Below are 17,550 nucleotides of genomic sequence, written 5' to 3'. Positions count from 1 at the left end.
GGCACTACACCAGAGCGCCAGGAGTTTTCAAAGATCCGTGCCAGGGGCTGGGCTATGACACTTGCCAGCTCCTTGAGTACCCTGGGGTGCAAATTGGTTCCTTGGGTAGATGTGGTATCTTTTATTAGACCAACTAAATAGTTGCAAAGAACAATCTTTCCAACTATTTACTTGGTCTAATAAAAGGTATCACATCTACACAAAATGGCTACAACCAACAACTCTAAAGCATGGAAATTCAGGCACATTTATAATGAACTTTAGGTAGCACATTAAGTGGATCCATGCAAAAAATCTGGATCTCTCTTTTGTATTCATTTTAAGAATGGAAAATTCTTTCCTCCATTGATTTGATTTTGATACTGACCATTCAGGCTTCACATTTTTGGGGATGTATTTGAGGGGTATGTAGATGAGAGTTACATGATTGAAAGAGCCTGAAACTATTTGACCTCTCTCTGTTGCACATTTGTTAAAGGACATAATAAGCCCAGCAGTCCATAGAGCCAGCACGATTACAATAATGTTTCAGAGGGACATAATGGAATAATGTGGCTGGGTACACATCTCGCTGCCTTTGACTCTCCAACCCAAATAACTCGTAACTGGGTCAACTGTGGGCCATCTCTGGCACAAATATGGAGCAAGGCTTAAACTCATCTCTCTGGATTAGCAATGGAGATGCCTTCGCTTCTCTGCCACTCTGTTCTCCAACCTTACCCCTCTCGATACAAAGTACTTTTAATTAAAAAAAAATGTAAGAGTAATTTTTCTCCTTTTCAGTTTCAGTCCTAGAAAGCAACTCACAGCTGGACTCCAACATGAAAGCAGGAATTTGTCTTCTTCTCTTATGGGAAATGTGCCTGGGAATGAACACCTCTTCTGTCGAGACAAGAATGCCAGAGGAGAACAAAGAACATTTCTTGTCAAAGAAACAGACTTTAAGCATTTCTGAAGAACGCTTTCACCATAAAAATATCCCAAAGCCATTTGAAGTGCAAGTCCCTTTACAGTCCACTGTTTACAATGTCACTGAAAAGAGCACAAATTTTGGATTCAATCTCTACAGAAAAATAGCCATGCAACATGATAACAATGTTCTTTTCTCCCCTCTCTCTCTGTCATTTCTCATGGCTGCCTTTATGCTTGCAACCAAAGGGGAAACAAACAACCAGATAGTTCAAGGTCTAAACCTCCACCTCTTGAAGGACAAAGAGAATCCTTATCACTTGCCAGCTTTATTTAAACAACTGAAGGAGAACATCACAGCAAATGAAGAGTTTATTCTTCAGGAAGGTAGTTTTGCTTTTATCCAAAAGGATTTCTGTCTCAATGAATTTTTCCTCAATTTATCCAAGGAGTACTTTGACATGGAATTCCTGAGTGTGGATTTTAACAACTCCACACAGGCAAAGGAGGTCATAAACCAGAATGTTAACAAAATGACCAAAGGAAAAATCCAAGAGCTTTTTGAGGATTTTGACATACATGCTAAATTGGTTCTTGTGGATTACATATTTTTCAAAGGTAAATATAGATTTTATTTTAATCTATAAAACTACCATTTATGAAAAGACCAGCGGTCTGACTTTAATCTCAGTTACATTAGTGTAACTACAAAGACATTCTGAGATTTGTATCACTACTCTATATTTGTAACTGAGATCTTAGACATGTCAGATAAACGTGTCATTGATACTGAGTTAGCTGCAAACTGGGTGAGTATGTATATCAGATACACATTCCAACTGATATGGTAATTCAAATACAAGTGTTTTAATTTCAGGAAAAAGATTTTTTAAAAATGCAATATTTTCCCCATCCTCTATTTCCTCTTTCTGTCCTCCAGTAAATGATTTTTAACAGTACTGCCAACATCCTTGAACGCTGTAGACCTCTATCCACTAAACAGCTGCAGCACAGAGGTAATGAAAACTTTTCAGCATGATGTTAATGTGTTTCAACCCTTTTCTAAAGGGTCCACTTCTAAGGCTTGAATATGTTGTTCAGTCTCCACAGAATCCATATTCTTCTTACCAGAACCTTTATTTAATGCCTATTGTAATGGTGGCTATGACATGGGCATGTACTTTCCATGGGCTAAGGCACCAATTAATCTCTCAGACAGCACTTTGGCTAGGACACAGTACAGTTGCCAAAGACAGCATAGTGAAAAGAACCATTGCTAATCAGAAATATTGCTCACCCTTTTCAGAGTACAAGAGAAAGAAGTTACTAGAATCCTGAATTCCCTGTGCTTGATGAGAGAAATGTAGTCAATGAGCACAGTGCAGAGAGGTTCATGGTCTGAGGGGAGATATACACATGCCACAAACCAGCTCCAGACTGGAAGCTAGGGAGAGGCTGTCTCTGCAAAAATTTCTTTTCTCCACTCCAGGGAAGGGGCCACTTTTTTTTACAGAATCACCAAAGCTGGATCTCACCGCCCAGATTAAATTGGTCCAGGATAAGGACCCATCTGTTTTCTTTAGTGTCACTAATCCAACAGAGGCCAATTGGGACTGAATTCTGAACCCTGCAGCTTCCCCTGATTTAGGTGCTCTTTCTGATGGTATAAATCAGGCCAATGAAGCTCCATTTATGCTGTACCAGTCCCCTGAAAACACTTACAGTCAGGAGTAATCTCAAAGCTCTTCTTATGTGTGCCTGATGTCCAATCCTGTATATAGAGATCTCAGGATTATGGGATTGAAAAAGTGGCTTCAAAGGCTTAAACCATACATAGCTCCACAGGACACCAGAAGGCAGAGAACTCTCTCTTTCCTGGAAATCTTCTCCTGAAAAAACAATAGAGATCCAAAGTAAAGAGAGAAAGAAACAAATTGCAGGGCAGAAAACGCCAAGGCAGTAGTTCAAAGATTTCCACTTTTGGGCATGTTGAGGACAAGCGCCCAAAGACTGCTTATCAGATATAAAATCTATAAACTGCATCTAAGACAATTTAGGCTTCAGTAGATAGAAAACAGCACAGTAAATTAATATTCTATGAACTACGCAAGGCAGAGAATAACACATAACCCCAAGGCGTCAAAGTCATTTGGCCTTTTGCATTGGATGAATCACCCAGAGCCAGCCCCTTGGGTCTGATTGGACCCACGCACCCTCCCTCCCTGAAAGCCAGATGCAGAGCATGTGTCACCTACTCTAACTGGTCCAGGATTGCTCCACATGTGGCCATTGCTGTGGCCAGTCTGGGACCAGTGCTGGATGCAGCACCCACACCAAACTGGCTGAAGAAGGTGCTGCATGATTGCAGGTCCTGGACTGGCTAGGGTGGCGGGGGCAACCTGTGTGGCATGCATCCGGGGCCTGTGTACAGGGCTGGTCTAATGTGCACCATATGCAGTGTCCGTCAACTTCAGACTCAGGGACAGTGCAACAGCGGCCCTGCAAGCTGGGCTCTATCTATCAAAACCCCCTGACAATCTGCAAGTCAAAGCATTGTTTACAGTAGCTAGCACTTCCAAGTAGTTAAGGGTAATCTAATTTAGGAATGTGACAGCCAAGTCTTGATTTGGCAACATAGATAATCATGGCAACCTCTGCATTTTGGGAAGACATCAAGCAGGAATTGAAAGAAAACATCTTTGGCCACCATTGCTAATTCCAAAGCCAAGAACAAGAACAAGCCCAGTTTGGACACAGGCACTGGCAACCTCTATAGGAAATAAGTATCAACATATGCCTTCATTACTTTTCCTAATTTCTCCGAATACTTTCTCTATCATCAGACTTCCCTGACATCTTACCTTAATTGAATCCAACTGAACCAGATTTCATGCAGATCCCAAAGAGAGAGGATGATTCTGTCTAGATTAGAAATGAAATGTAGTGATTGGTATAATTGATAAAGATGATGACTCAGCCCACATCACAGTACTTCACAAGATAGCCCCTGTCAATGATCTATGCATAAGACTTTATGGAGGTATAACTTTTAAAAAGAGTGCTGAATAGGTAGAGTTGTCTTCCAATGAAGAAGGAACAATCAATTAACAGGTCAACAAAGGAGGTGAGATGACAGGATTTAAATACAGGTAAAGGGATATTCATTCATTTTGAAAAAGTGTGGGTTACTGTCCACACTTAAAAAAGGGACAAAAATATTTGCTTATTTTTCCCTCTTTCTTCAGGGAGTGAATCAGTTCAAATTGGGCATCAGTGCCCTTTGCTATAAAGAGTTTAAAAGTAGACTTGCTAAAAGGTTGTCACCCATTCATTCCAAACACATAAGGCCCATGATCCTATGGGATGACATAGCAATACATATAAAACTTTTAAGAATCTCTGAATTGTTACCATAAGCAATTTTAAGTGTAAATAATTATTTTCTTTTTTTGTCCCCTCAGGCAAATGGCTTCACCCATTTAACGCTAGGCTTACAGAACCAGAGTTTTTCCACATAGATAAATACAGAAGTGTGCAGGTACCCATGATGTTCAAATCGGACAAAGTTGCCTCAACTTTCGATGAGAACTTAAGATGCACTGTGGTAAAACTTCCCTACAAAGGAAGAGTACACCTGCTGATTGCTGTGCCAGAAAAGGAGGGAGATTATGTTTCACTTGAAGACCACTTAACAGCAGAGCTTGTGGAGTTGTGGCTCAGAAACATGAAGACCAGGTATAGCTTTGCACAATTTGACATCCTGTTCATTGCCATTTCCTTTATATTTACTGTGGGGAAAAAAAAGTAAAGCAAAAATTATCTGGTTCCTTACCACCCACTAATACATTAGTTTCTGTGTGGAATCAACTGCATGTTCATAGAGGATGAGTCCTTTATAGCAAACCAGTCCCTGAAATGAAAACATTCATTAATCTATGAGTGAGAATGGTTTGAAAGATTAATTTAAGGCTCTGACTCACCTCTTGTCTTCCACTAAGAAATGCTCATTTCTGGCAAGTTACAATCCAGCCCCTCCAAGTCCATGCTTTCCGCAGTCCTGAATGTCAACTTAAATTTGGCACTTCCCTCAAAGTAGAGTGGTGAACCAAGAGTTTACTTGTGAATGGACTTCCAGCCTAAGCCATACAGACCTGTGTAGATACAGAAAGGACATGGGTTGAATTATAACATTATTCTCATATTAAAATGAAGTTCAGTAGATGACTGTTATTCTACAGCCATTCTAAATTAATTCATACCTTGTATTCAAGTTACTATGCGGCTTGAATTGTCCAGTGACTGGCAAATACAATGAAGTAGAGGTTTCAACCAATATGGCTCTGAGTTTTTCATGAGGAAAGGAGTTTGCCTTGATGTGATTGACAAATTAGGTAGGTTCAACCTACCTAAATACAGATAAATTTCAACTTTCACCTTTTCTGTAGCATGTTGCTGAATTCAATCCTAGCGTGGATTTCCAGCAATATTTGAAGTGTTCCTTACATGTTCATATATTCCTAGAACTAATGACTGTTTGTTGATTATTGTTACAGAAAAATAGATTTTTTCCTTCCGAAGTTCAAACTAGACCGGAACTACCAAATGCATAAACTCCTTCAAACTCTAGGAATTAAAAATCTCTTCACAAACCAGGCAGACCTGAGTCAACTCACAGATCAAATGTATGCCAGAGTATCACAGGTAAGTCTTACAAGTTCCTTTACCTTATGGGCATTATGTTGCTTCATATAATTTGTATTCAAAATTTCTAAAATAAAAAGATTAGGCCCCATTAGCCTACTTAACTATACAAACATGTAGAGCTAGATCTAGTTAAAAGATCTAGATGGAACTGAGGCACTGAAGTTCAACATTTTTATCTATAAAATCTTGCCCCCTAACTCTCATCATAGTCAAATGGTACCTCCTGCCTGACCTTAAATGTTTTCTAGAGTTCTGCTTCTGTAAATGCCTCAGATTGAGGCAGTTCAGAGTCTAGTTCATGCCTAAGCTTAGCCAAAATCTACAAACAAGGTACCTGAGGGATCAAATCTGCTAGGTATACTCAGAGAACACTTAAGGCACATTGACAAGATTGAGCACAACAAATAAGTTTTAATAGTTTTAAGATGCAGAGGGTGCCAATGGGGTGCCTGCCTTTTATATAATAATAAGATAGAACAGTGCCTGAGGCAGTAAGAGACGTTCTTAGCCTGAGAGATTCAAACTACCTCTCTTGCCTTTTGGAAGACTAGGGGTGTGCAAACCAGGCCCTATTCAATTCTGATTCGGCCTGAATCAAGGACAGTGATTCTATTCGTTGATTCAGATCACTGTCCCTGATTTGATTCGGCCAAATCTGAATCTGAAGATTTGATACTGATTCAGACAATCAGTGATTCCAACACAGACACAGCTTTAAATGTTTTTTCTACATACCTCGAAGTACCAGCACAGCTCATGAATGCTGTGACGCGGGGGCACATGGAACATTCCACGGGAATGCGGGGGGGCCCTCCACATACTTGGCAGCGAACCCGGAAGTGGACTGGAAGTACTTCCGGTCCACTTCTGGGTCCGCCAGGGAGCCCACTAGGAGGCCCCCCCGCACCTCCCCTGGTTTGGCAGTTGGCTGCAGGGGGACCCTAGGTGTCTCCCCCAGACCCAGGAGGCACCAGTTGCTGAGCCAAGGGGCCACGGGGGAACCCACTGTGAACTCCCCCATGCTTCTGTGGGACACTCCACAGATGTGCATCCCAGCATTGCAGTGTTCACGAGCTTCCTGCTACCTAGAGGTATGTAGAAAACACATTTAAAGCTGTGTCTATGTCCAAATCTCAGAATCTTTCCAAATCTCCCTGAGTCAATTCAGAGGGCTCCGATTCAAGTTGGAGAGATTAAAGAGTCCTCTGGTTCAATTCAGAGATTCGGCCACCGAATCAGGCTGAATCTCCACAGAATTGAATCGGGGCTGAAGCTTCGCACAGCCCTACAAAAGAACACCTTACCCACCATAAAACAGGCTTAGATTGCTGTTAGGATACCCTCTGCCTTTTGTGTTGATGCTGGGCCACTGTAGCGAGAAGTATTCAGGACTTAGTGTCATGCTTCCTTTCTCTGACCTACTACGTATAGTATGTTAGAGCACTTGTTAAAGCACATGTACCTGCATCTAGGACTGCTTCTATATCTTGGATTATGCAGACACTGAGAATAAAAATGAAATAAAATGCCTTATTTTGGCTACTGTTAACCAAATCTTTAAGGAGGCAACAGTAGGAAGGGATTTCTTGCACCTTGTTCCCTAGCCAGGGAACCACCAGAATCCAGTACCTGCTAGCACCATGAGACACTACAAAAGGTATTTCATACCAGAGCTGTAGGTCTGGTATGTAGTAACCTTCTAAAGGTCATCGTAGGTGTCTGCTCAGGGTTATTCAACACGCCTCTATGGTAGGGTTAGAACACAAAGAAGAAGATAAGAGCTGCTAAGCTCAGAAAAGGAAGAGACAATGGAGAGAGACTGAAATCTATTGAGGAACCAAGATGAGTCTGAAAATTGTGAGAGAACAAAAAAGATAATATGCAGGGACCATGACAAACAGAAGACAGAGGGCTAGTGATTCACACCAACTGCAGACTCAAGAAGAATCAACAAACCTGTCACCAGTGCACATTCAGATAGAAAGTGTGCTGTCTCCTAGGATCAAGGATGATACATGGACCTGATGCTGGAATAGAATCCTAATGGCCACTATGAAGAATCTATCAATCGTCATCTAACTGTGGCCTTGGGTCCACCATGATCCACTGGCTGGGAAACTGGCTCTGTGGTTGGACCCAGAGGGTGGTAATCGACGGAAGTCAATCATCATGGTGCCCTGTAACCAGTGGGGTCCCCCAAGGCTTGGACCAATATTGTTCAACATCTTTATTAATGATGTGAACATTGGAGTCAGAATGACACCAAATTCTGGGGTAAAGCATCCACACCTGAAGACAGGAGGCAATCCAGGCAGACTGGACAGGCTCAGCAAATGGGTGGATGAGAACCTGATGGTGTTTAACACTGAAAAATACAAGGTTTTCCACCTTGAGAGGAAAAACTTTCAGCATCCTTATAGGCTCAGCAGTGCTACGCTGGCTAGCACTACCAAAGAAAGAAACTTGGGGGGTCATTATCAACCACAAGATGAACATGAGCCTTCAATGCAATGCTGCAGCTAGTAAAGCGACCAAAACGCTGGCTTTCATCCATAGATGCTTCTCAAGCAAATCCCAGGATGTCATTCTCCCCTTGTATTTGGCCTTGGTGAGGCCGCAGCTGGAGTACCGTGTCCAGTTTTGGGCTCCACAACTAAAAAAGGATGTGGAGAAGCCTGAGAGAGTCCAGAGAAGAGCCACGCGCATGATCAGAGGTCAGGAAAACAGACCTTACAATGACAGGTTTAGAGCTATGGTGCTCTTTAGCCTGGAAAAGCACAGGCTCAGGGGTGATCTGATGGCCACCTATAAGTATCTGGGGGAACGTTCGTTCACCAGAGCACCCCAAGGTATGATGAAGTCAAACTGTGAGACCATTTCAGACTGGACATAAGGAAGAATTTCTTTACTGTCTGAGCCCCCGAGGTCTGGAATAGCTTGCCATCAGAGGCAGTTCAAGCACCTACACTGAACACCTTCAAGAGAAATTTGGATACTTATCTTGCTGGGATCCTATGACCCCAGCTGACTTCCTGCCCCTCGGGCAGGGGGCTGGACTTGATGTTCTTCTGAGGTCCCTTCCAGCCCCAATTTCTATGAAATCGGAGAAATCCATATTAGAACAAAAAGCAGCAAAATTCAATAAAGGTGTCATTGGTAGGTGTTGCATGGCTTTGGGGAACCTCTTCGTTGGCGCCCTGCCCCCCAGTGACGTCAGGGTGAAACTTGATTCCAGTGCCCCCTAGATGGTGGCACCACCCCTTTTCTCACCTGCCACATCTTCAGTGTTATTGTTGGGGAGGCAGCTCCCTGCTGGGGGGACCCGGAGGGGTGTTGACCCTATGGGTGTCTTCATGGGGCTCCAAACCTCCCCTTTACCCCACCCTTACCACGTCCTCAGCCTGGGTAGATGCTGCTCCCCGCAGGTCTTCCCACACTGCCCACCTTGATAGGGTTGGGTCTTCCTGGTCATCAATTTTTAGGGGCCCATCCCTCATGTCTGGGTCAGCTTCCCCTACCGAGAAACTAAACCTGCCCTGTCCCGGGTCAAACTGTAACTGAAGAAACTCAACTGAAAATGACTGGCTTCTGCTGGTGGGCTCCCGAGATTCCCCCTCTCTGGGCCCTCAGTTCCTTGGGGAAGACTTGTCTGTCCTCTTTATCTTAATAGCCATGTGTACAAGCAACCGCCTTGTGTCCAGCCTTTACCAGCTCTTCTGGCGTCACCTCCCTGGGGCCTGGCTGACCTGTGGTCCCGTTGCTCTGCTCCCTCCAGCTGGCATCATCTACTTCCCCCTCCTGGGGGCTTGTGATTCCCTGTGTTCTGCCTGCTGTAAGTCTGGGGATGCCCGTGGGCCTGAGGAGCTGTCCCCAGCCCCGGCGTCTGAGCTCCAGGTCGGAGCCCCTCTGCTTCCTGGCGGTGTCCCTTGAGGCTGCTGCCTCTCACTGGGGCTCCGTTGGCCCTGTCAGCCCCTGAGGCTGCCTTCCACCTCACCTGTCTGGGTCTCCAGCAGGCACCTGGCTCCTTCTCATGGTGGCTGGAGCTGGAGCCTACCAGCTCCGCATCCGGCATCTCCCAGTTGGCATTCTTCTCCTCGCTCCATGGCACCGCCTCAGCTAGATCCCCGGCTGCCTTTTGAGCAGCCCGTGCTGCTCAGGAGCCATGGCCCCAGCTGTCACTGATATGCAGCTCAAGCAGCTGCAAAACTGCTGAACCTGCGTTTGTGTCAGCATCGGGTCTCTTTCCAGCTGCTACCTGTCTCTGTTCCTGTGGTAAGTATCAGGGCATGCTGATCAGGGTCTGGTCCACGCTGTGGGGGGGGCTCCTGCCTCCCCTCTCACAGAAGACTATATAGAAATAAGAAAGGACAGCATGGACAAAAGCAAATCTTTGTGGGTCTTTGGGAAAGTATGGTAAAGAGGTGTTACTGAAGTGGTGGGGATCCTCAGGGATATGAGGTGTTATTCAAGAAAAATAATAGTGGGAATTGTGCCAGCATGGGAGATTTTAACTACTAAAAGCTCTAACAGGAGCTCTGCAGACAGACCAGTGAGGTCAGAGAGTTCATTATGCATGCAGTGCACAGGCTAGGGGTGTGCAGCCATGCTGCTGCATCCCCTCTGGGTCTGCTCCTGCCTGAATACTTAAGCATTTCCCAGTACATTTAGACACAGAGGCTGCCTATATATGTGCCGATTTGCATTCTAATTATAATGCTCTAGCATCACCTCACCATCATGTGTATTAAGCCCCCACACATTTTAAAATGGCGGCTTGGGCACTTTGTTGAAATTTCATCTAATAAGACTTAGATAAAGCATTCCACGGCCATTTTAAGTGTGTGGAGGGCATTGGGGCTTAATTGGAGTGGATATCCACAAACCATACTAATTAAATTCCCTCCCCCCTGCCAAACTCCTGAGCATGTGTATAGGCATCCAGAAATGATAGTCAGCAGAAGCAGGAACTGAAGACATTTCCATACATTTTGTAAAGAATATCTGAAGATTGTAAAGCACATGCTGGCCAATCTGAGCTAGGCATGAAATCAGGTGAGGGGGAGGGGCAGCATTAAGTCCAAATCTTGACTTTTGGCTTGTTGAGAAAACAAGTATCTTGCCATGTTACAAAATAAGTCATATTACAAATTCACAAAATGAAGAATAAAAATATCAAGATTACACAGTGATATCATCTTAGGCTTGTGTAAGAAACATCATCCCCAGGGGACTTAATGTTCACAATCCTTTAGTTAATACACACAACTCCAGCACAACTGTACAAGAGAACCTCAGCAAAATGGGGGGGAAAATCTTCACCTAATCTACGCTAACAGAAATCAAATTAAACAGAACCTACTTACACTACTAAACTATGAGATTTAAAACTGAAGACATACTTTATCACTAGGCAACATACCTGAGCCTTCTACCAAAAAGTCTGATGAAAGCTATCCAAAATAAGAGAATGTATAAGAGTTGATTCTGAAAAGGGCCACCAGCAGCATAGGAGAGCACCAATACAGCACCATCCAGAACACCAATTATTAACCTGTCACAAAACTCCCTTTCCCTTTAACTTTGTTGAAGTATCTGTGCTCTTCAAAGGCCTGAACTTCTGCCCAGAGAAACAATCTGATAAGATACTGGTATGTGGAGAATTGGAAGAATTCTTCCACAGAATTTGCCTAAATAAATATTTCTACAACCAGGACAAAAGAACCTAGGATTACCTTCCTGCCACAACATAAGACAAACAACAACAAAAACCCAACTGGACACCTCGGAGCAGATAGAACCACATACTGCACTAGTAAATCAATTGAGCTAGCAAGAAAGCTAACAGCAAAATTCTCAACAAAAGCTAGGACCACCATAACCTCTCCCCTTTAAAGAGAAAAGTCACAGTCCCTAAAATCCAACAACAAAACAGTAAGCAAACCAGGACACAAAGAAGGAGCTACTGTCATCCCCAACCGTCAAGACTACATCAGTGAGACTCTAAAGAACTCTCTCACATCAACTACTATAAAGATCTTGGGGAAGACATCACACGAGTATTCACTGTTGAACTGGAAATCAATATCAAATTCTTTGCATGCCAGCTTAAAAAAAAAATCTGTTCGTACTTCTCCCCCATTATCCCATCCCAAAAACATTTTATATGCTCCCAAAGTTTCATAAACAGAGGAATGTTGGCAGACCCATCATATCCAACTACATACAGTACCCTCACTGAAGAGCTATCAGAATTCATAGGAACCATCTTGAAACCTCCTATCATTCAAAGGCCAAGTTTTCTACAAGACACAACAGACTTCCTCAGCAAGATCCAGAACATCAATCCTGTCCTCGAGAAGACCATTTTTGCAACTCTGGATGTCACCAGGTACACAGTAATATTGCACATCCTAAAGTCATAACCGCTTGCCTGAAATGCCACACAGACTACACTTGGTTGCAATCACAACCTATTACATAAGTACACTTCGTCCTCACCCACAACTTCACTATCAACAACCAACACTTCCTCCAAACCATGGTACACCTTTGGGCACAAAGATGCTCCACAATATGTTAACCTCTTCATGAGCCACCTAGAGGAATTTCTAGAAAACTGCAGCACCAAACCCTGCACTGCACCTGCTTTACATAGATGCCATTTTCATCACTGGAACTGAAAACATGGACTGGCTTACTGATTTTTACCATAGGTTCAGTTGCTGCCACCACTCAGTCGTTCTCCCTGCAATACTCCTATGCTAACATCAACATCTATACCAACACACTGTGATCTACATCAAAAATGGCACCCTACAAAACTATATGCAAAAAAAAGCCATGGACCACCATACTTAGTCCACAAAACCTGCAATTGTACCAAACATACCAAAATAGCTGTACTCTACAGTCAGCACACCTCAGACATCACCATACTGACTTAAAAAATAGTTGTGCCATCTACCTCACCAAACTGAAACTGCTTTTATCCAAGCCAGGGCACTTCAACAGAGAAACAGGCCATACCTTTGAAAGAGCTACCTAAATACCCACCAGCAACCTGCTACAACACCCCCTCCCCACATACCCTTGTCATTTACTGTCCCACACTTGAATGTATAAGAAAGATCATCAATTACAGCCAACACTTGAAAAGACAAGACCTTAAGAGAAACATGAGAGAAATATGCCCAGCCTAAGAACCAGGGATAAGACGTAGTGGTTCTTGAAATTAATCTGCCTGATGGGTGATAATGACCATCTTAAATGGTCTTGCTACAAACTACCCCCAGGTTACTGCATTTCTCTTTGTCTTTTAGCCACCTGATAATCTCTCTTATACCCCCATTTTATTTACATTGGAGTTGTGCACAAGCCTTTGTTCCGTATCTTGTTTAGCTCTGCTGTATCTGCATTTTTTTAATCAGACCTAAGAAGGGTAGTGGCACCCAAAAGATCATCTGTGTCCCTCCCAACTATTTGGTCAGTCCAAACAAAAGATAATCACCCACAAAAATCTTTGCCAAAGTACAAATACTGAAGTTGTCCAACTACTTTCCAAAATATATGTAGAAAAGCTTCTTAAAATCTGATCTGACCACTAAAAAATTATGAGCAAAGTAGAGCATCTGTGCTGATTCATATTCAAGGCAATGATGCTCTTTGTAAGTACAAAAGGTCTACCCAAAAGCAATTCTGCAATGTCAGAACCACACTCTGAACCTCAGTTGATTCCTCTGCATTGAGGTTCACCACAGATTAGATGTTTGGAAATTTGAGAAGCATTCTCCATGTTATAAAATGAAAACACTGACAGCATTATATTTGTATTTTAGGTTATCCAAAGAGCAGTAATTGAAGTGGATGAGAGAGGAACTGAAGCAGCAGCTGCTAGTGGGTCAGCAATTACTGCATACTCAGTGCCACCTACTATTAAAGTGAACAGACCTTTCCTTTTCATGGTATTTGAAGAAACTTTTAAAACATTGATATTCATGGGCAGGGTGGTTAACCCTACAGAACTGTGAATAAAGATTATGGTTTCTATCTATGTCATGTACCAAATTTTATTTTTATTTTCTTTAAACTATTACATTGCATTAGTCAGAGCTAAGTATCTGTTAAATACAGAAAATTAGATCAGAATAGCTTCCTATTTTAAACCAGCAGCAGGTCCTATTACACTATATTTTGTTAATGTCAGAGTACCCAGATTACCTCATTGAATCAATAATTGCAACAGAGATGTGTTCAAAAGCTATATGTTATAATACATTTCCTGACTATCTTCTAAAAGCCATTCAATAGTAGGCTTGAAATTGCTGATGGTACACTGAAATAATCAGTTAGAATCTTATGATTCTGTGAGCTAATCTAGCTATTTCTGTACTGATGCAAACTCAATAAAAGGATTTGGGTTGAAAGATGATGGTGTGTGTTTAAATTTAATCCCCCCCGAACAAGAGAGCTGCCATTTTACACAATTCATGTCCGGGGGGGGGGGGAGTATTTTCCATAGAAAACATCAAAATGAAAACAAAAATTCTTGTTTTAAAGTCAGTGTCAATATTCACATAAAGTACAACTAGGCTCTCAACCCCCAAAAACATCTTGTAGAACCACTATTAAAAGTTTTAGAAACTCAAGCCTGAATTCCCCAAATTCAACATTTTAACAGCAAAACTCTATTTAGAGGTAAACTTGAATCAAAGTCTTCAATTCAGATATATCAAAACATCCAGGAAGTTTGCATCCAAACACTGCAGGCCTGATCTTCTTCACTAATCGTATTTTCTACTACGAGGAGACAAATTGGGACCCTACTGTCATTTACCTTAACAGAGGTTTTACCATGTGCTTCATTCGGAACAGTCAAATCCTAAGAAGAGGATTTACAGGTTCTGCTCTGGAGAATTTTGTTTACATATTACTGTAATGGAAACAGTGAAAGTAAGACGAGAGTATTTAGCTCAAGGTTTTATTTACCTTTATCAAATGCATCTCAGTTTCTCATGGCAAGTGTATGCAGTCAAATAAAAGCACATTAAAAACTGGACTTTCTATTAAAAAGACCAAAATGTTCCCCCCCAAAAATCTCTCATTCTGTAGCTAGAAAAGCCAACTCTTTTGGTCTTACTTTGCATCACCTTCCTGGAATGACATTAATCAATAATATTATCTAGATCTCGTGGTGATGCACATGTTCAGGTTCTATCAAATCTGAACAGCGTTCTAAATCTAGTAGAAGGCCTTTAATAAAAAACAACAAACCTGCATAAGGGAAAACAACTCCATTCACAGACTAAAGAGTGAAATCAGAAAAGATCATTTTAAACTGCTTTGCAAAGACCTTTTTCAACATATGGATCTTCTTGTGGACTAAATACACAAAATGACAACAACATACAATCTACATATAGAACATGAAGCTTTACCAGTGGGCATGGAGCCACATGTAGCTTCTTCCTGCTGCTTCACAGAATTCTCACAATTTACAAGCAGTCTAAGCAGAACTCTTCTTGTTCAGATACTAAAAGGTTGGCCAAATGGGATATGAGGACTCTCCAAGATCATTCAAATTACTGAAAGGTTAGCTACAAAGATACAGGCAGATACAGAGATAAATCCATAAACATGGCCAGAAAGGAAGAAAGGAACAAGAGAGTAGTGCACACTTTTTTTTTTTGACCACAGTGCAGGACAGATATACTGAAGCAAGCTTGAGTAGCGGTCTTAGTGTACTCATAGTGGCATGGAGTTCAGCACAGGTTAGCAGTCCAAGTTTGCAGTGGGTTTTGTGCCCAAATTTTACCCTGGTGTGTGATTGGTATTAGTAGCTTAGCTACCTAGTATAAAGAGAAAGGAAAACAGGACTTTCCTGGTTTTCTGCTCTACCTTATGCCTGACTTTCCTGTTGAAAAAGAGACCAGTCTGAGCAGACCAAGAGGATGAAGCAGATGGCATCAATGACAAAGTCGCACAATAATCATGCCACTGCTGATCTCTGGATGTTCTGATGTTTGTGTGGCTGCATCAATACACCACATTGGTATTATAAAACTCAGAACAATAGCTTAAAAGTCAGGCTGCAGAACAAACACTACAAACACAAATCACTAATGATTTATATACATGAAGTCCAAATACTGTGTATAAATTATATAAAAAAAAGAAAAGACCAAGCTGACCAAAGTTCAGATTTACTCTCTAACAAGCTAATAAATTTAGATATCACATGTCAGATCACTAGAAAGTCTTAATACACATTTTAGGTACTTAATACAGGAGAACAGTAAATCTGGCTTTACTGTTATTTTTTAAAAATAAATAACTTCTATAGTTAAATGCCTTTATTTCTCTTTAATTATAAAATAAACATTGCGAAAAAATAACATTTTTTCACAAACATGCAAGTATTGCATTGTCCTAGGTTTTATTTTGAGTAAATTAATCATTCATTATTTTACACTGTAAAAAGTAATCACACACACATATGCATTCACAAATTAGATCATCTTTATCATACACCTAGATTTAAAAAACAGATATTTTTTGATATCAATATAGTTATGCTGATTGCATTTTGAAATAGAGAAGCTGACAATAGCTTCATACGGTATCTCTCAAGTATTGGCATAAATAGAACTTCTTTTAAATAGAACTGCATGTTTTCACAGGCAAATTTTGCTAGAAACATAGCATTAATACAAACAAATGCTGTTGACAGAGCTGAAGCATGATAGCCTGAATAAACAGCTAATTAAAAACTAGATTCATCGTTTTAAAATTATTAGATAAAGTGAAAATACAATCTGAAATACTAAAAATTAAAGTATTTATACAACAAAACCGCTTCTATTAAACAAAGGAAATAATTTTCATATTTAGAGGTATTTGCTCCTAAAATGTTTGGAAAACTTGTAAAGGATTTTTATAAACTTGTGTTAGAACTTGTAGCAAGACTACATTCAAATTCACAGCACAATCCTATTGCAGTTTATGCTTCAGGATAGCTGCTTATCAGTGCTTCCAGCTTTTAGTATCAACTAAATTGAAGATTCTTTAAAATGCGAAATCATTTCCCCATATGCAGACCAATTTCACCCATTTTTAACATCTATCAAACAACAGATGTTAGGAACTGCTAAAACTGTGAGTAAGTCCAATTAAGTTGAGGAGACCTGTATCCTAAATTCAAGAATCTGAACTACAGAGGCATAATTGAAGAAAAGAAAAACCTGTCTCTAGCTGCAGTAATTAAAGCACATAGCTAAAGTTATATTTCATTAACATTTCACTACAACATTGGAATTCTGCAACCATTACATTATTTATGTGATGATATTTTACAACTTAGGAATTTTATTTAAAAGATAAAAGGTTTTAACATTGCAAGATGCTTTAAATATCTCCTGTCCAGTTGTGGAGTCCCAGCCGCTGCTCCTGCTTTGTCACACAATCACATTGCTTCCAGCAGTCTTTGGTTTCCTTCCTTTTTTGTCAGATGATCTATGGGTTTGATTTTCTGTTTTTTCTTTATACAAAAAAGAGGAGATGTATGTAAAATTTTTTGGTGATCTATTAAAAATACTAAGTACTAATTCTTCATAGTAATGTGCTATTGCATGCAATATATTTTAATGGAATTATTAAGCAGCCCTACTTTGAAACAGCTGTGTGTGGCCCTCTCTCATTCATACACACATGCACATTTGCACACGCACACAGTAAATACATGCACAGTTTAGAGCTATTTTCACAGTAAGCGTATACCTTTCAAACAAGTCTTCTCCAGAAGAGGGGGTGGGGGGTGCGTGTGTGTGTGTGTTATTTATACAGGTATACCAGGGATTTTCACTTTTCCCCTTTAAAGGAGAAAATTGTGGATTTTCCTCTTTAAAGGAAAAAACTGCGGGAAACCAAGGGCTTACCCTCGCA

General features: G+C 41.1%; 2 protein-coding genes across 4 annotated transcripts in view; one reads left to right on the top strand and one right to left on the bottom strand.

The window, feature by feature from the left end:
• Nucleotides 1-14,036, top strand: part of SERPINA10 (serpin family A member 10) — a 27,697-nt gene extending 13,661 nt beyond the window's left edge. For all 3 annotated transcript variants that reach the window (XM_019552456.1, XM_019552454.1, XM_019552453.1), the window contains exons 2-5: nucleotides 790-1,527; nucleotides 4,371-4,644; nucleotides 5,463-5,610; nucleotides 13,449-14,036. In XM_019552456.1, coding sequence (XP_019408001.1) covers nucleotides 822-1,527; nucleotides 4,371-4,644; nucleotides 5,463-5,610; nucleotides 13,449-13,640 — 1,320 coding nt within the window. In that variant the 5' untranslated portion in view covers nucleotides 790-821 and the 3' untranslated portion in view covers nucleotides 13,641-14,036. The remainder of the gene's footprint in view (nucleotides 1-789; nucleotides 1,528-4,370; nucleotides 4,645-5,462; nucleotides 5,611-13,448) is intronic.
• Nucleotides 14,037-14,576: 540 nt separating this feature from the next.
• The window catches only part of PPP4R4 (protein phosphatase 4 regulatory subunit 4), a 133,163-nt gene continuing 130,189 nt past the window's right edge, over nucleotides 14,577-17,550 (bottom strand). Inside the window, exon 25 of the mRNA XM_019551148.1 lies at nucleotides 14,577-17,146. Coding sequence (XP_019406693.1) covers nucleotides 17,122-17,146 — 25 coding nt within the window. The 3' untranslated portion in view covers nucleotides 14,577-17,121. The remainder of the gene's footprint in view (nucleotides 17,147-17,550) is intronic.

Source organism: Crocodylus porosus, unplaced genomic scaffold (assembly GCF_001723895.1).
Source record: "Crocodylus porosus isolate Cpor-Errol unplaced genomic scaffold, CroPor_comp1, whole genome shotgun sequence".
Classification (NCBI taxonomy): Eukaryota; Metazoa; Chordata; order Crocodylia; family Crocodylidae; genus Crocodylus; species Crocodylus porosus.
The sequence above is the reverse complement of the archived record's forward strand: the minus strand, read 5'-3'. Positions and strand labels throughout refer to the sequence as shown.